The sequence below is a fragment of the Sorex fumeus genome, unplaced genomic scaffold (assembly GCF_029834395.1).
Source record: "Sorex fumeus unplaced genomic scaffold, SorFum_2.1 ptg000058l, whole genome shotgun sequence".
Classification (NCBI taxonomy): Eukaryota; Metazoa; Chordata; class Mammalia; order Eulipotyphla; family Soricidae; genus Sorex; species Sorex fumeus.
Window position 1 is genome coordinate 25,091,590 of NW_026606115.1, and position 19,931 is coordinate 25,111,520.

The following is a 19,931-nucleotide window of genomic DNA, read 5'->3' on the forward strand; positions in this document are numbered from 1 at the left end:
AAAGAAATCAACAGATTATATATACATATATAAAAATCAATGAGGGGGACTGGGGAGACGGCTCACTGAGTGCATGCTGTGGGGAGGCTTGTGTTCAATCCCCAGCACCACATGGTCCCCTGAGCACTGGGGAGCGACCTCCGAGCACAGAGCCAGGAGTAGCCCTTGAGCACCACCAGGTGTGACCCAAGTCCCTCTCCAAAATATATACACACATCTGTGTATCAATTAGAAACCAGAGATGAAGCTCAGGGCAAAGCATTTGCATTGAATGTGTGAGACTTTGGGTTTGATCCCTGGTACAGCAAAAAAGGTATATATATACATACACACACACACATAATACATGTATGTCTATTAGAATTTAATCATATAGAGAAAGGAGAGAGCAGGAGGCACAAAAGTATAGAGAATTTGTGTGTGTGTCTGTGTGTGTGTGTGTGTGTGTGTGTGTGTGTGTGTGTGTGTAGCAGAGGAGGGATTAACTTTGGAACAAGTTAAGGCTCTAAGGAAGAAAAAAAAACATTCTAAATCCTAATCAAAAGAAGCAGAATTTCTTCTAGATCAACACCTTAATACAATGTCAAATATTTTACTTCATCCTTCAGCATAAATATCAACTGTGAGATAATCAATGTATTTCAAATTCCAGAAGGGGATGGGGAAAAATGTCTTGCTAAAAAAATAGTAGCCACAGCCAGACTTTTGATATTAGACACAACATCACGCTGCCATTTTTTTCTTCTTTTTTTAACCAACAGAGAAACACAGACTTAAATCATCCTGATTAGGAGGTGAGGAAGGAAGTCTTATTAGGCACTAAATTTTATGTCTGCCATCAACAAAAATAAATTTACCAGGTTCTTGGGCTCATTTTCTGAAATGGGTGAAATAAAATCATGGGTAGGGTGAAATGTTTTCATCACTGAAGCCAGTGGCTTAACAGCATTATTACTAAAAACATGTTTTTCTCATAATTACATATTAACCAAGGGAGAAAAAGAGAGGAAATACGTAAGAAACTGACCCTAATAGATCTTTTCCTTAAAGAAGTGCTCATCACGCTGTATCTACTAGCCGCCTGAGGTTAGTCTGCAAGTCTTAATCGATTGCACAGCATATCCAGGCTTTAGCCAATGGAAACATAATTTCTGATGGCAAAAACAAACCCCAAAAAAATGCACCAGCTTAAATTGATTACACAGACTGATAGCCAGTACGACTTTTCCTTCTTCCAATCATATAAGAGATAAACACAACAATTATAAGGAAACCCAAGACTACACCCACAGCAACAGGAATAAGAAAGTTGAGGTCAGAGTCAGCAGAACATTCTTCAGCTGTTAGAAAAGAAGAGACAGAAAGCAAGGAAAGGAAATTAGTAAGGAGTGCAGTTGAGCAGAGCCAACAGACAACAAACGAGCATTTTGAAAGTGGACTCAAGTTAGCACTGTATAGCACTCCCCCCTCCCTTTCTTATTTTCTCGGGAACCACCCAGAGATTGCTAAGCAACCAACCCTCATTATAAATTCCTCTCAAATCACACCCAGTTCCTCAGTGCAAAAAGCCAAAGTTAATGGGGGGGGGGGGGGGGGGGGCGGGGGGAGAAGAAGCGGGAAATGGTCCAAAATATAGAATTAGTGCTTTCCTAATATGGGGAGAGTTCTGTTTCATGGTCTAATTCCGCCTCCCGTCGCCGCCCCCCCCCCCACCCCGCCACCCAGGAACCCCCCTCCCCAATTCCGCCCAAGGAAAAATGCCATCAGCTCCACTTTAAACCACTCTCTGCACATCCTCCCCCACTCCCTTTCTCCCCAGCCACAGCCATCATCGCAATACAAATCAGAATTTTCATAAAATGTAATTGATGACCTTAAGATCAAGAAAAAGCAGTCTAATTTTTTTCCACCCAGGCATGAGGGTGACTGTAGGGTTACATATGATTATTTTTAGCTACGCAGTGACCTAGAAGAGAAGCCCATAATTCCAGCAGGGCGGCAGTGCACTTGTGATACAGATGGGGACAGTGACTGCTGTGATGCTGACTGCGAGTGTGGACTCCCATTGAGTGGCTAAACACCCCAATCAAGGAATTTCAAATGGGCCCCATTTTTCTGAACTCTAAAAAAGAGCAGGAAACCCCTAGAATCTAATTTTATTAAGTGTAGCTGCATCTTCCTTGGTGGTTTTTTGGTTTTTTTTTTTTTTTGGCTTTTTGGGTCATATCTGGCAATGCACAGGGGTTACTCCTGGCTTTGCACTCAGGAATTACTCCTGGCAGTGCTCAGGGGACCATATGGGATGATGGGACTCAAACCTGGGCCAGCCGCATGCAAGGCAAATGCTCTACCTGCTGTACTATTGCTCCAGCCCCCTTAGTGCAGTTCTTTATTGTGTCCCAAGTACAGAACTCTTTGTGCATCCTCATTAATTTTTATCTTGTTCTACTAGCATTTCCTTCTAGTCCGGGGACATTTTGTAAATCATCATTCTGTTTCTTTACATAGCTTAATTCATAAGTCTGATAAGCATGATATCTTTATCCATGTCACAAAATAGTTCACAAATGTCAAGGGATGGAATCATGGTTATAACTATGTTTAATAAATTCTATTATTTCATCTGTACTATTTTTATATAAGAGACATATACTGTCAGGTTTTGTACCTTATTATTTAACACTGGAAAGATTAAATTTAATAAAGTACTCACTATAATATAAGAAAAAAGGGGCAGGACTTGCTCTTCAGGCCCATGTTCTTTCTTGAACATGTATCTCGCTTGCTGGTCTCTATGCTTCTTTGCTTACTTCCACTCTGGAGAAGCCTGTATACTTTCTTGAGCATGTACTTTGTCTGCTCTCTCTCCCCTCACATCTTTCTAAAAAGATTCAATATAAATGTTCTTGCTTCACATTAAAAAAAACTATTTTTGAATGAGGGATAAGAAGATAGTACAGTTGTTAATGGGGCATGCTTAGCTTTCACCTGATCTGGGTTCAATTTCCAGCACCACATGGTTTTCAGACTATCGCTGGGTGCAGCCCTGGAGTTTCCAGGTGATAATCACAGGACCTAAGCTGCACTGCATCCTCAGACCCTTGCAGTGAACTGCCTGCTGGATTGGCGTAAAACTGCAGGTGGGACCTCCTGAGCACTGCTGGAGAGATCTCCTCCCCACAAAAAAGACTAATAATAATAAACAATAATAACTAATAATAAAGTACTTAAGGCTCAAACATAGTAAGGCATCCAATGCACATCAGATAGGTAGCAAGCACTCATCTTCTTGTGACATGTGTGCGATGCCAGCCAAGGTATCAGTTTCAAAATAGCAAACATGCCAGAGAGATGGTCCAGATAGTACAGTGGCTATGGCACCTATCTTGCATGTGTCTGACCCTGGTTCAATCTCAGATACCATAGAATATCCCCTTGAGCACTAGCAGGAATGATCCCTGAGCACTGAGCCAGGAGTAAAACCTGAAACCAGGAGTGGAACAAAAGCAAAAAAAATAACCGAATAGCTAATGAAGATCCAAATAGAAGTGTCTCATTTCCGTTAACACTAATATTCAATACTTTTTGAAAATGAAGCCACATTGGTATTATGGGATATTTATTGAAAGGAAAATTAAAAGGAACTTGAACTAGTGACTAGATTGAGTGACTAGTTTGCATTAGGGCAATTTTATCAAAATGCTAACATTTTCTTTTACCAACTAGATACAAAACCTCAGTGAAACGACATTCCTTTCTGTCAAGGCAAGAGCCTGAGTACCATTAAGGGTCATTTCCAGGATAAGTCCAATGCAATGAAGAAAATGTGGTGTTCTGCCTGATGACTGTCACACCTTGCATTTTACTCGCATTTCAATGTTTCCTTTTCTTGTCCTTTTGTCAGTCAAAAAAGAACAAGAACAGTTACTAAGGTTCTGCGTCTGTAATATGAACTTCACCAACGTCATGAGCCTTTATAGAACCAAGTTACTCTATTTTGCCTTGTGAGATGGAGAGTTGGAACCGAGTTGCTGTAATCAATGGGTGACAGAAATTCTGAACAAGCCAATACAGACATAGAATGAGTTAATAAAATAATCACTTTAATGCATATCTTCATGTCTATTGAACGTATTTCCTTTTTATTTCTCTACATATTCAACCTCTGGGCTGCACGTGGAATGTGCACGCTCCACGTTATAGGGGCCAATTAGCACGCTCATATTTATGTCAACTGCTTTTCTGCATACCCCCAGCTCTGCTCTACCCAGCAAGGACTGCCCTGAAGAAGCCAGAGCCGAGTTGCTAGGCTCTGCAACCTCCCATCTGAGCTTGCTTTAGCTTACATTTCAAACGACAACACTAAATAGATATTAATGCTCTAGAGATCAACAAGATGAGGTAAACAAACACAACAGTCTGTCCTAATTAGTTCACAGAATATTTCTTTCTTTTTTTTAACATTTATTTATTTTTGCTTTTTGGGGGACACACCCGATGATGTGCAGGGGTTACTCCTGGCTTTGCACTCAGGAATTACTTCTGGCGGTGCTCAGGGGATCATATGGGATGCTGAGAATTGAACCCGGGTCGGCCACATACAAGGCAAACAACCGACCCACTGTACTATCGCTCCAGACCCTATTTCTATCTTTCAATGCTAATCAGGCCTCCAAAGAGGAAACACAGAGGAAGGAAAACACCAATCACTGAGACCAAACACAAAATGTACAGACTATGTTGCTGAAAAGAAACTAACTTTTAAACACTCCCACTCTGAAGTTCAGTTTAAAGGCAGCAGTGGCCTCTTGGGCCTGTTTCTTGTTTGCATTTTGTTTTTACCTAGGAAAAAAATCACAAGCTTGAGATGCTGACATCATCCTTAACCTGATCTCAAGGCAATCAGCAAAAGTCACATAACCTAAAAAATACTAATGGCTGAGGACACCAAACTGAAAACCAAGTTTAAGTAGATCTGATGGGTACTTAATGCCACATCCATATTTATGTAGTACACTATATGCGAAGGCACTGCAAAGTTTTAATGAGGATAGCTCTTAGTGAAACGGAACATTGGCAGTAAAACACTATTTATTAATTCCATCATGAGACAAACATATAATTCATCCTTATAAAAGCCATTACAAGTGTTAGGATTATAATTTGGCCAGTTTCTTAATATATGACTTCAAACATTGCAAACAGATATGGGTTTTTTTTTTGGAGGGGGGGTACACCCAGCAGTTTTTGAGGGTCATCGCTGGCCATGCTGGGAAAGGTGGATAATGTGAGATGCAGGTGATGGAGCCTGGGCTTCTGCATGCAGAGCCTGCATTCTAGCCCTGTGAACTACCTCCCTGCCCCCCTTGTGTTCTTTGTGGTGTTTGTCTTCAGGATCAGTAAATACAACATTTAAAGAAATTTGAGCATATGAAAGCTAAACATTTTTATTTCTAAAGATGTATCTACCCAAAGTAGAACTGATTCAAGAATTCAAGTTTCCACACATCAATCTTAAGGAGCCAAGTGTTGCAAAACAGGCAAGAAAAATCTTCGGTGTCGGCACGTATTTGTATATAAGCAATTAGAGTGTGGATCAGATTCTAAAAATGCTCATATCCAGAGTGATGGCGCCTAAAAGCAATCAAGTAAGCGAGCAACACTAGGCTAAGCACTCCTGCCAAAACTGCTGCCACCGCTATGACCACAAGGAAGTTGTCATCATCTGCATTGCAGTCTTGAGCTAGATGTGGAGAAAGGACAATTGAGAACATAAACAGTGACACAATTTCATATCCATACATATTAAGGTTTTGTTTGGGGGCCACACCTGATGGTATTCAGAGTTTACACCTGGCGCTGTGTTGAGGGGTCACTCCTAGTGGCATTCTAGGGACCCTAGATGGTGCTGGGGGTTGAACTTGGGCATGCTGTATGTAAGGTAAGCACCTTCCCCACTATACTATCCCGCCAGTTTCTGTACATTTTGTTTTATTTTTTTGTTTTTTAGGGAGGGCACACTCAGTAGTGCTCAGGGCTTACTCCTGGCTCTATGCTCAAGGATCACTCTGGCAGAACTTGGGGATATGGGATGCCGGAGATCAAACCCAGGTAGACTGCATGCAAGGCAAGCATCCTGCCTTCTATACTATCTATCTCTCTGGCCTTGTATATTTTAAGTTAAAACCTACACTTCCCAACACATACATATCTTTAACACCAAGGTAGCGAGTTCTTAGCATTCACGACTAGCAAATCACACACTCCACAGAAGCAATCTTCCAAATAATCAAATCATGCATTTTTAATTATTCCCCCCCCAATGGCAGATGTTTGGGATAAAAGAGACTGAAAATGATCACGGACTTCATTGTCTTCTTTGAAAGAAGACAACAGGATATAAACACAACCCAATGTGTCTAAGATCAGATGACTGAATAAAGAAACAATGGAATATATGGAATTCTACAAGACAAAATGAAATCATGCAATTTGTTGCTATGATAATGGATCTGGAGTATCATGCTGAATGAAGTCAGTCAGGAAAAGAGGGACAGATACAGAATAATCTCTCTCATATGTGGTCATATGTGGGATATAAAGACACATAGGGGCTGGAGTGATAGCACAGCAGGTAGGGTGTTTGCCTTGCACGCGGCCGACACAGGTTTGATTCGCAGCATCCCATATGGTCCCCTGCGCAATGCCAGGAGTAATTCCAGAGTACAGAGCCAGCAGTAACCCCTGATCATCGCCGGGTGTGACCCAAAAAAGCAAAAGAAAAAAAAGACACACAGAGTAAGGGAATAACAAATAGCCAAAAATAGCCTGTTCTATAGAACTGACCTTAATATTGGTGTAGATAGGGTTGGGGGTAGGATGAATGGGGGGACAATCTGGTGGAAGGTGTGGTATTAGAATGTTATATTATGAACAGTGCTATAAATCACAGTGCCTGAGATACATGTGTGCACATACATATGAATAGGAGTGTTTTTTCACAAAAACAGAAGTGAATGGGCAAATATAATCAGACTTTCTGTGATGAACAGGCTGTGACCTTCAGATGATCAACTGTGTTGTTGCAGAAGGCAGTGCGAGGAACACCACAAACTGATAAGTATTACTGACCTGAATCAAAGGAACCATCAAAGCAGACAATCAATCAACAGAGGGGCTGTAGTGATATTATAGTGCAGCAGGTAGGGCATTTGCCTTGCATATGACCTACATGTGCTTGATCCCTGGCAACTCATAGGGTTTCTGAAGCCCTACCAGGAATGATGCCTGAGTGCAAAGCAAGGAATAAGCCCTATTCGTGGCGGCTCAAGAACCAAAATCCAAAAACAAATAAATAAGCAAAGTCAACAAGGAGCAAGTCTGGGGTCACGTAGTAGTGGGCAAAGACAGAAATTGGCACTAATTGCATTAAGCATTTGCTTTAAGTTGAGTTTAATGAGGGGCTGGAGCGATAGCACAGCCGGTAGGGCATTTTCCTTGCACGCGGTCGACCCGGGTTCAATTCCCAGCATCCTATATGGTCCCCTGAGCACCGCCAGGAGTAATTCCTGAGTGCATGAGCCAGGAGCAACCCCAGTGCATTGCCAGGTGTGACCCAAAAAGCAAAAATAAAAAAGTTCAGTTTAATAAGAACTACCAAGAAAGGTGCAGCTCGGCCCAAGAGATAGTACGGTGTGGTTAGGGCACTTGCCTTGAACGCAGCTGACCCAGGCCTGATCCCTTGAGCCCCACAAGGAGTGATTCCTGAGTAGAGTCAGGAGTAAGACTGAGCACAGCTAGCTGTGCCCCCGTCACTGCTTCAAAATTGGTGAATCAGAGAGCTAGTACAGGGGTTAAGATACTTGCCTTGCATGAAGCTGACCCTGGTTTGATCCCTGGCACAATATGGTCCTCCAAGCACTGCAAATTCAGGTCTTCACACTGAATAGGTAGCCCAAGAATTAGCAGGAAGCGATCCTGCTCTCCACACCATCACCACCCCCTCCAAACCCTGGGCCTGAGCACTGTTTGGGAGCACCCATACCAGGAAATTGGAATATGAAAACTTGAAACTTTCCCTCAGAGGAAATACAAGCAGGTTTGCAGATCTAGAGTGAAGGACCAAGAGACACTCTAAGCTAGAAAAGATGTGGGGAAGGACCTGAGGATCAGTTCACAGAGGCATTGGACATGCTAGGTAGTTTGGTCTTAGATTGACAGCCAAGATAAAGTGCAAGTTTCTAAGGAGAGAGCTCAAAGGGATGGAGTACATGCTTTGTATAGCGAAGTCCTGGGTGAAGCCAGGCACTGCACAGTCCCCTGAGCAGCACTGGACACAAACCTCAGTCTGGAGGTGCCTCCTAGCACCACCAAATGTGGCCCCACCCTTCTCCCTGCAAAAGGGCAGCAGGATTTCAGTAGTGTTTCGTAAGTTACGTCAGATGCAATACTGGAAGAACGATTAGGAGATGCCTAAATTGCTAGAGTCCAGATGATCAATAATACAGTCTTACAGTGGTTAATGGGTTAATGGAGCAATAACACAGCAGTTAGGGTGTTTGCCTTGTATGCGGCCAACCCGGGTTCAATTCCTCCGCCCCTCTTGGAGAGTCCGGCAAGCTCCCGAGAGTATCTTGCCCACACGGCAGAGCCTGGCAAGCTCCCCGTGGCATAATGGATATGCCAAACACAGTAACAAGTCTCACAATGGAGACATTACTGGTGCCCGCTCGAGTGAATGAATGAATATCGGGAGGACAGTGCTACAATACAGTGCTACAGTGGTTAACAAAATGCTTATGCAGAAGGGACAGACTGGTGATCATATCAGGACGCATGTGGGAGTGTGGTGGAAGGTAACAGCATAGTTTCCAATTCCACATGAGTAATCATGTAGATACTTACTAGCGTTATTTATCATCAGGATACAGAAAAGAACAACACATGCATTTCAGGTTTATTTAGTTATATTGAGGTGGAATTTTAGAGGGAGAGTGGAGCAGAAAATTGTAGAAAAAGGAATATTCAGTCTAGGATCTGCTGCTTAAAGTCCTTGTCCCAACCAAATGCGAGTAACAAGAATTTGTTTTATTTTTTGGTGTGAGAATTCAAATGCAATACCTCACACATACAAGTGAGGCAAAGCCACTGAGCCACACCCCAGCACTGACATGAACAAGGATTTTTAGCAACAGAAGTGCATTAAAGAGGGCAAGGGTGGGGCTGGAGAGATAGCACAGCAGGTAGGGCATTTGCCTTGCATGCAGCTGACCCTAGTTCGATTCCCAGCATCCCATATGGTCCCCTGAGCACCGCTAGGAGTAACTCCTGATTACAGAGCCAAGAGTAACCCCTGGGCATCACCAGGTATGACCCAAAAAGAAAAAAAAAAGAGGGCAAGGGCAAACCCTTGGGAACGGCAAAGGTGCAGGAAGAATGAAGGTAAAAATAAAGTACCATACTGAGGTAAAAATTTAATGGGCTAAGGAACATGTCCCAGGAGCAACACCCCAAGCTACCAGGTGTAGCCCCAACAAAACTGGGTTAGAAACATAGTCATAGGAACTAAGGCATTTGCCTTGCATGTAGCTGACACCAGTTTTATCTCCAGTGCTACATATGGTCCTCTGAGCACTACCAGGGGTCACTCCATAGCAGAAAACCAGGAACATTCCCTAAGCAACAGGGCAGAAATCTGTCCCGGCCGCTACCAACGGGAAAAAAAACCCAAACAGGCTAGTAATGTGGTTCAGTGGTAGTACAAATATCTTGCACTTGTGAAGCCCAGGGTTTGATTCCTGGCACCACTAAAAAATGGTACCACAGAAGCTAAGGAAGAAAACAGTTTCACCAAGTTTGGGAGAATAGTGTAAGATGTTTAAGAAATCTAAGAAATGTCCATTGAATCTTCCAGTTGGGAGGGTCTGGGGAGTATGTGTCAAATTCTGCAGGTTTAAAATCACAATGGGGCGAAGAGCTGGAGCAATAGCACAGTGGGTAGGGGGTTTGCCTTGCACGCGGCTGATACAGGTTTGATTTCCAGCATCCCATATGGTCCCCCAAGCACCGCCAGGAGTAATTCCTGAGTGCATGACCCTGTGCATCGCCGGGTGTGACCCAAAAAGAAAGAAAAAAAACCCAGAGGGGATGGGGAGTGAGGGGGCAAAGAGAGAGAGACAGACAGACACACAGAGAGAGAGAGAGAGAGAGAGAGAGAGGCACCTGCCACGGAGGCAGACTGGGGGTGGAAACTGGGGACGCTGGAGCTGGGGAATGTACACTGGTGGAGGGATGGGTGTTGGAACACATATGACTGAAACCTAACCATGAACAGCTTTGTAAGGGACTCTCTCACAGTGATTCAATAAAAAAAATTTTTTTAGTTTAAAAAATATGCGAGGGCCGGAGCGACAGCACAGCGCTATGGTAGGGCATTTGCCTTGCACGCAACTGACCCAGATTTGATCCCTGGCATCCCATATGGTCTTCCCAGCACCACCACGAGTAATTCCTGAGTGCAGAGCCAGGAATAACCCCTGAACATCGCTGGGTATTACCCAAAAAGCAAATAAATAAATCTGCGGCTTATGAATGACTGGGAAGAGATTGGTTAGAAGATAAAAACTTGAGATCAGAGGGCAGAAGAGATACTAACATGGGTAAGGTGCCTGCTCCACACACAACTGTCCCAGGTTCAATTCCCAGGAGTAATCCCTGAGCACATACCCAGGAGTAAGCGCTGAGCATAGACAAGTTGGCCCAAACCCACCCCTATCCTGGCCCCCCCAAAAAATCTTGTGATGAAAGATGTACACAACATAGAAGGGGAGGGGAGTAGTAGATGGGAATATTAGGTCGAGAAAGAATATTAGTATATGCTTATCAGGAGGTAATGAGCCATGAACATTGATGAGCCATCAGCATTATAAGCATTAATCGATTGAAAATGGTAAATGGTATACGGCTTTCTAGATCAGATAGGAATCCAGACGCATTGACGAGGACAAGAAAATCTACTCTATCTGGAGAGGAGCAAGGAGATTCATTTGCAGAGAGGGAAGAAAGCGCTAACTGCTGGGCCACCTCTTTTGTTTTCCATTCCCTGGCCTCTTTTTGCCCTAGTTCTCCTCCCTTGCAATCTTCCAGGGATGGATAAATCAGATAATTAAGCTTATTAGAATTGTGTCAAAAAAAGAATGAATAGGCTGCAAGGCAATTCTGATGGTACTTGCAATTAAGAAATGTGCCAGGTTTTTTGCTGGCCTCGGGGGCATTAACTGGGAACAAGATGCAATCCTGAGAGTGGACTTTATGACATCGACTTTGGCTGCAAGCTCAATGATCTTTTAGACTTGTTTCTTGTTCTGTTAAAAACCCAGATAGCTGATGGTGCCAGATGTGACTTGTGGGCCCAGTTAATTCTTCCCCTTCAATCTCCCAAATTACCACCCAGCAGAGAAACCAGCAGGTGACATGTGCCATTAAGTATTAGGCCTTGAACTGACTATGTGTTTTTTAATCATTAATTTCTTCTTCTGGCAACAGATTCATCGTCCTCTCTTTCCCAAATTGGGTATTTGACCTAGTACTGAAATGACTTTCATAAATACTGCCAATAAGGCTTTCATATAAGACAAATATTCCCAGAGTAGATCAAAAAGGCAATTCCGCTAATACCAAGATCTTTCCAGATGCTGTCACTTACTTAAAATGCTCTCAATTAGTATGTGAAGTACTAATGTATAATAACTATTGATTCTATGAATTGAAGCTTTAAAAATTCTTTAGGCAACAGAAATAAATTCTAGTAAAATAGACATTTTCATAGATCATACCCTGAAGAAAAAAATTCCATCCGTAAGTCATCCTGACCTGATCTAGCTGATTAATAATGTACACTTGAGATCATACTGAAGACATTCCCGGGGAAAGGAAAATTGTATTTGTGTGTTTAAAGTAGCATGGCTAATGAAATTTTCTTAATTTTTTTTATAGGGGCCAAACTCACAGGTCCTAAAGGCACATGCAGTCATTGCAAGGCATGTGTCTACCCCTTAAGCCATTATCTGTAGGCCTGCTAATGAAATTTTAAGTGGTTTCATGAATTTGTAAAAACAGTTATAGGGGCAGGGGATAGTACATGCGTAAGGGCACATCCCTTGTTTGCCATTATAGCCAACACAGGTTCAATTCCTGACACTACCTGGTCTCCAGAGTTATCACAAAATAACAGCCCTGGAGGACTCCAGCACCACTGGGGTGGCTAAATGGCACACCCTTGTGCCCTTGCAGTGAACCACCGGCCCAGTTGGCAGAGAATCACCATTTGGGCCCAGGACTTCCTGAGTACTGCTTAGGAGTCCTACTTCTAGTACTACTAATACTCAATGTTCTGTTCAGAAAAAAAAATTAAAAAACTTCAGTGTGTTGGTCAGCTAAGCATATACGTTTGAAAAGATATATACTTAAAAATTTCTTGGGAAAATCAGTTAAGAATTATATGGGGGGCTGGAGCAATAGCACAGCAGATAGGGCGTTTGCCTTGCATGAGGCCAACACAGGTTCGATTCCCAGCACTCAATATGGTCTCCTGAGCACTGCCACGAGAAATTCCTGAGTGCTGAGCCAGGAGTAACCCCTGTGCACCGCTGGATGTGACCCAAAAAGCTAAAAAAGGGGCTGGAGTGATAGCATAGGGTACAGCATTTGCCTTACACGTGGCCGACCCAGGTTTGATTCCCAGCATCCCATATGGTCCCCCAGAACCGTCAGGAGTAATTTCTGAATGCAGAGCCAGGAATAACCCCTGTACATCACCATATGTGACCCAAAAAGAAAAAATAAGGAAAAAAATTTAATTCCTTTGTCACATTTAATTTATTATCGATAAACTGAAGTACATCACATAAATTTAAATCTACTCAAGTATATGCAAGTAACTGGTACATTAACCAAACATGGTTATACTAGTTTCAAAAGCAAGATGAACTCAAGACAGAATTTCCTAAAGAAACACAGAAAAAATGCTGAAAAAAAAAACAAAATTTAACATATTAGTCTTGTAATAAAATTCCTCTAACACTAGGACAACTGTGGTAGGAAGTGGATACTCTGTTGGAGGATGTGATGTTAAAATGTTGTATGCATGAAATCTTATGAACAGTACTGCAAATCACGATGCCTCTAATAAAACTGATAAAATAACCCCATGAGTAAGAATAAAAGTAGGGGTCAAAGAGATAGTACAGCAGATAGGGTGCTTGCCTTGCATGTTGGACCCAGGTTTGGTCCTCAGCATCCCATATGGTCCCCTGAGCATCGCCAGAAGTGCATAGCCAGGAATTACCCCTGAGCACCGTCAATTATGCAATCCTCCCAAAAAAGAATAAAAGTAACCATTTGGCAAATAAAAGAAGAAAAATCTAAGAAACTTTAGAGGCTAGATAGATAGATAGAACAATGTGTTCACATGCTTGGGTTAAATCCCCAGCATCACATAGTCCCCAGGGTATTGCCGGGAGTAACCCTGGAGCACAGACTTGAGAGTAGCTCCCGAGATCCACTCAGCGTGACCCCAAAATGCAAATAACACCAAAAAATGCAAGAAACTTTAGTTGAAACATACTTTGCAAACTATGTGCCTAGCCAGAGAGATGGCTCAACAGACTGAATGCATGCTTGGCATGCAGGAGGCCTGGGTTCCATTCCTCAAACTGGGGAGTGACTAGATCACTTCCAGGTGTCACTCCAAAATTAAAATAAAGTATGTGTTTGATACTTTATTTTAATTAAGATGACTTCATGTATTTTGGTTATGCTCTCAAGTGACTGGGGCGGGGTTGGGGGCTGCTAACTGAGAAATAGTTCAGGTGGCTTGTCTTGCACTCCATCAAACCCAATTCAAATCCCCAACACCAACCGCACAGATCTCCCCATGCACCACCAGGGGTCACTCCTGAGCAGAGGCAGGAATAGCTCCTGAGCACTGTAGGGTGTGGCCGCAGAAACAAAAAAAAATCACTAAACTAATAATAATAAAGTGGCTGGTAAGAAAACCTGGAAAGTTCGAAGACTTTTCAGGTGAGCTAAGAATATAATCAGCAGGATCTAGCTATAGACCTTCTCTTTCTTTCTCTAAGAGTCATTTACAAATATTACGGAAATAATTGAGCCCAATTCTAAGCATTTCTAAAAGGTTTTCCTTCGGGAAGAAATAGTTATTCTGTAGTAAACAAAATCTTGACTTGACCAATGGGGAAAAAATGTAAACAAATTTCCTTAAGAAAAGAATCTTTATTGTTTATTTTGAAGCAGTATGTTGAGCAAATGGACAGGCAAATATTTGAGAGATACATAAACTAGTGGTTTAAACATTTGAGGAAAAAAACACAAAAAGTACCTACATGGACCAGTTTTTTTTATACAAATGCTAAAACACGAAAAACATCCAGAACCAAATAGATTGTTAGACCATCATGGTGCAGACCCAGTAAAACAAATAAAATTACAGAAGGTACAAAGAATATGTGGCTACAGGAAATAATCGTGTAAATAACAGTATATAAACTGGCCCATGTAAAATACAAAAATATCCAATGAAGTCAGATTTTCTATAAAACCGTGCTTAATAGAGGTATTTTAATATGAATCAGGTATATAATCTAAATGTAGAAATTTTTAAAAACATTAACAGCGTTAAGCCAGTGCCACCCATTTGTGCTTCCAATTTTAATTTTTTCCCAAAAAAAACTGCTTTGTTTTGACTCAGGAAATATCTACAGTCCGATTTCTTAAAAGCTTTCTCTAAAGGTTAACAAATCTGAGACTAATTCACTATTTAAATTTTTTAAAAAGAATTTTAGAAAGGAGGTTACTGTTCTGTTTGTAAAAGGTGTTTGAAGTTATCAGTACATGGCTTTAAGAGAGGGGCTACATAATCAGAAATCTGGTTCTGAGGCAGTTAAGGTGGTTGTTTTGGCTTCTGGGGTCACACCCAGCAATGCTCAAAGGTTACTCCTGGCTCTGCACTCAGAAATTACTCCTGGTAGTGCTCAGGGGACCATATGGAATGCCAGGGATAAAACCTGGTTGGCAGCATGCAAGGCAAATGCCTTACCTGCTGTACTATCGCTCCGGCCCCTGAGACAGCCAATTAAAGTGGGCAAAAACAGCATTCCAATTTAAGCTGAAAGTTTTTTTATAACTGTAGACATCTAAATAGTCATGATCTATCTGTCTGTCTCTGTCTCTGTCTCTGTCTCTCTGTGTGTGTGCGTGTGTTTGTGTGTGAAGCTAGACAAATTCTTTCAACAAAATTTTGGAAACTACATACTTCCTTATCTTCCAGTAAACAGGGATAGAGGTTGGGTGCGTGTGCACACACACACACACACACAACACACACACAAACACAGAAACCTTCCATAGATGGCTCCATATGAATAAATCTTTAATATTTGGGGAGCCATCCCAACACATGAAAGAGCCTTCTCAGAAATATGAGATCCTTACTGTGTTAACTCTCAAGCCAAAGTGGTTTCTTGCTCATATAAATATTTGGAGGTATAGAGCAAATGGACAATTGCCGCATTTCCCCAGAGCACATGACTGAACCCAAAAAGTCCATGAATTAATAATGATCTCCCATAATGAACAATGACAATGTAAGTTTTGATTAGCAAAGAACCATTTAAATGTGAAAGCCAAATTAGTAAATGTTGGAGCAATCAATGTAACTTGGAAACAAAGAATAAGCTTTAATGGACTAAGAGAAGATCAAAACCTTTGAGTTAGGTGCAAGTTACTTTCTAAGTGTAAGTACATTCTAGGTTCTAGGACATACTTGTATCTTTTTAAAGGAAATAAAACCTTCACCAAAGATCTTGGAAGGCTAGAGAAATCTACATTGATTTGAGCACGGCATGTAAAGCCCAATTTACGGGTACAAAGGACTAATGCCCTAAGTATATAGCATAGCAATTATCTCTAAAGCACCCATTATATGAATTGAAATGCCCAGTAGAAAAAGTTTTGTGTCTTGCAATATATCTCTTTTTTTTGTTTCGTGGATCATACCCAGTGGTGTTCAGGGCTTACTCCTGGCTCTGAGCTCAGGGATCATTCATGGCAGGGCTCGGGGTGTTGGTAATCAGACCAAAGAAGGCCATGTGCAAGGCAACTGCCCTATCCACTGTAGTATCTCTCCAGCCCAAGTGTGTCTTAAAATTTAAAAGACTGAAATATCCAGTTGGTTTTTGGAGGAAAAAATATTAAACAATAAAATTTAATACCTACTCTAAAATTCAAGAAGCTTTCATATCTTTTATCATAATAGCCATATTCAAAGACGTGCGTCTTCAAAAAGGCATTAGGAAGCATTCACGACTAAGAAGATCCTAATGCCAGACCCTTTGCAGATCTTTATCTCATAGGTAAAATATGCAACAATGCCAAAGCAGCCAGTTTCACCTGCAAACAAAATCACCCCAAAAATGCAAAAGGAGCAAGTACAAATCCACTGTAGAATGTGTGGTCACAATTCAACAACATGCAGGAAAAAAAAGATCTCTGTTTTAAATTGCTTTTCCTAACCTGATTTCTGATCAGAATATCTAAAGTGAAAATACTAAAATAATAATTGGAGAGAATAAAATAGATTCTCTAATCTATCACTTGAAGATTTTGCACATGCCTTTTGCTGAAGGAATAGTTTTAAATACCTTTAGTGAGGTAAACTAAAATCTGTTGATGAATTTGTTTATTGCTGTGGGGCATTTGTGTAATTTCTAAAGTCCCCATAACCACCCAGCTTAAGATCATATATGCTAAATATACCTTAAGTTGATTATACCTAAATATACCTTAAGTGGAACAGTATTGCATGTTGGAACTTGTACTTGCTTTATTGTTTTTAACAGAGATCACGTGTGGATTAATGTTACAGGGTTTGATATCCAGCATAATTCTTTCTTCTGCCAATTAGGTAAGCAATCACTATAACGATAATCAAGCCTGAAAGACCAGCACCAACTATAACTGGAATAAGAATGGTGTCATCATCCAGCGAACACTCTTGGGCTGTAGGTGAGAAAAAGTGTGTAACAAATAATGAGTATAATCAAAGGAGAATGTTGCAAAGTAAAAAGATGTTGATTCAAATGTCAGAAATGTTCTAAGATCAACTGTAAGTAACTGATGTATTTTAATAGATGCATTTTAAGAATAAAGCTATAGAAAATTATGAACTGTTCTAGAATTAAAAATCCTAAAATAAAATTGTTCTTTCATTCATATTCATGCATGTGTGCTGATACAGTCATCTACAAATGAACATATACATATATAGGTCTTCCTCCCTTATTAGCCATAAGTAGAACATTTCTATTTGTTATGATCTGGTAAGTTTTTTCTTGGGGGGGATGACGGGGTTTGTCTGGGAATGCTCAAGAAATTGTTCCATGTCAAGGAATGGTTAATAGTCAAGACCCAAATAAATCTATATCAATTGGGAATGGTTTACTTCCAAACAGTAAGGGTAAGAAAATACAGAATGTATTATCTGTTTGCTGTATTTCACCACACAATCACTGCCACTATATAAATGGTGCACCCCATTTGTAAATAACACTGGCACCACTTTGGGTAAGTTTACTTAACAGTCATAATCCATCTTTTTTTGGTCCATCCCCCCCCCCCAAATTGTTATAAAACATGCGACAATTTTGTGGTGGAATGCAGTATATTCTAAGTCCTTCCCCAAATAGGAAGGTAAAACTTAATCAAATGGAAACCTCTCATCTAGCCCATTTCTATATAGTCTCTCAGTAGTGGGAGAGTAGATGCCTCCAGGGAAATCAGCAAGAGCCAAATTTGGCTCTGAAATCCTTCAGAGCAAGAGGGTAGGAAAACAAGAGTTCAAACCTGGCTGAAGAGATGAAAACGGCTTTTTATTTTAAAGTCTTGAATGGTTGGAAAATTTTTTGAAAGACTTTCAGTAGGTGATAGTGAGGCTTACTTGAAGAAAGTCATAGCTCAGTCTCCATAAAGAAAGTTCCCTGCTTGCTGAAACATATACATGCTTACTATGCCTATTAACCACTGTGTGCTAATACAGCAGGTGTGGATTGGTAGGGCAGAGCGTAGGGCCTCCAAACCCAGTGCTGAATGGCTGAGTTTTCACATAAAGTGTGCAGAGCCTAGACTTAAACTGTACCCTGGTTCAGAAGGCCGCAAAAGATACTGGGAACTCATTAATTTGAGTGTGTTTATGATACTATAAAGGATCAATTTGGTCAGACCCAGCGGCACACTGGAATTTGTTTTTATCTATTTCTAGAGGAGCCTGTTCCAGTAAAATCCAATCAGCACTCTTTGACCTTACTACAAGTCTATTTCCTTCTCCGATACACTCCAGAATTACCAGTACATTGTATTTATAGGTAGCCACAGCCAAGAATCAAGTTCTACAAATAGAGTGTACATTCACTATCAGTATTAAATGCTGTGGGTTCCTTGGAGTGACATTTTTAATCTTATGGACATAAAAAAAGCCCACTAAAAAAACCCACTTCCCAATGACAGCAGGAACACAGCTGACTAGATAAATGGGTCTGCACTGATATTAGCACTGCGAAGGATTTTAGATTCTAAGCACAAAGCTGGATAAAATGAGAATAATGTAGGGGGTGGTACATAAAGACTCTAAAAATAAAGCTAGCTTAAAGGATCCAAGTAATTGAAGAATAAACGCAAGATTCACAAAAGGGAAAATGAATTTCTGGAAAATATTTTTAAAGCGTGATTAATCTCTCTGGTCACAAGAATGGCAGGAGAGGAGGGACAGGGAGGAGGCTCAATGGGCTGAGAACATACATGCTTTGCATGCAGGTGCCCTGATTTGATCAGCTGTGCCACCCAGTCTCCTGAGCATCCCCGGGTAAGGCCTCCCAAAACAAACAAAAACAAAAAAAATTATAATGGTAGGGTGAAGACCCTATTTTTCTTTTGGATCAACAAGCCACGCTAGGTATTTCATTCTATGCAATGGCAGTTCAAGGGCTCCCAGCTAATTTACATTTCTAACAGTGCTTCCAGGAGCTGGAGTGACAGCAAAGGAGAGCAGACGCTTGCCTTCCACAAGACCAACCCGGGTAGGATCCCCTAGATTTGATCCCTGGCATCCCATGTGGTGCACTGAGCACCACCAGGAGTGAATCTTGGGGTCAGAGCCCGGAGTAAGCCCTGAGCATCTCCAGGCATGACCCAAAGACCAAAAAATAAATAACTAGACTCAGCATCTAAGTCTTTCTAAATCAAAGAATTGTTTCAAAAGGATGTGAAAGGCTGGAGAAACAGTGCAGTAGTTAAGGCACTTGCCATACATGCCACCGACCTGGCTGAGCCCCGGCACCTCATTAAGTTCCCTCCTGCACCGCCAGGTGTGGTACCAAAACAAAAAGAGGGGGGAGGGGGAGCTAGAGATGACTGGACTGCTCTCTGTTCAGGAGCTGTGATGCGCAATTATTTTAAAATAATCTATTTAAAAAGGTAATTCAGGAACCTTAAGCACTTCTTTTTTGTTCCTTCACATGTCAGTTTTGTGATGTTAAACGTGTCTTTCGTATTCACAGACACACACTAGGACAGAGCCCTTTCCTGAAACTTTCATTAAAAATCTGAAAGACAGGGTATGGAGTGATAGCACAGCAGCCGACCTGGGTTCAATTCCCAGCATCCCATATGGTGCAAAGCCAGGAGTAACCCCTGAGTATCACTGGGTGTGACCCAAAAAGAAAAAAAATCTGGAAGACAGCATCATGAACCCTGTGCAGTGCTTCCGAAACACCTCACCTCACTTGCTTTCGAAACACTCCAGATCACACTGATTGGCCAAATTGGTTTGATATTTAAGGCCTTGCTGCTGCCACCATTTG

At 41.5% G+C, this 19,931-nt stretch overlaps 1 protein-coding gene across 3 annotated transcripts in view; it reads right to left on the minus strand.

Annotated features, from left to right (window-relative positions):
* Positions 1 to 349: 349 nt before the first annotated feature.
* LAMP2 (lysosomal associated membrane protein 2) overlaps positions 350 to 19,931 on the minus strand; it is a 53,565-nt gene continuing 33,983 nt past the window's right edge. The window contains exon 9 of one of the 3 annotated variants that reach the window (XM_056125735.1): positions 350 to 1,340. In XM_056125735.1, coding sequence (XP_055981710.1) covers positions 1,198 to 1,340 — 143 coding nt within the window. In that variant the 3' untranslated portion in view covers positions 350 to 1,197. Of the gene's footprint in view, positions 1,341 to 4,870; positions 5,744 to 14,272; positions 17,077 to 19,931 lie in introns of those variants that run through there. The other 2 variants (XM_056125734.1, XM_056125733.1) reach the window with 2 other exon arrangements.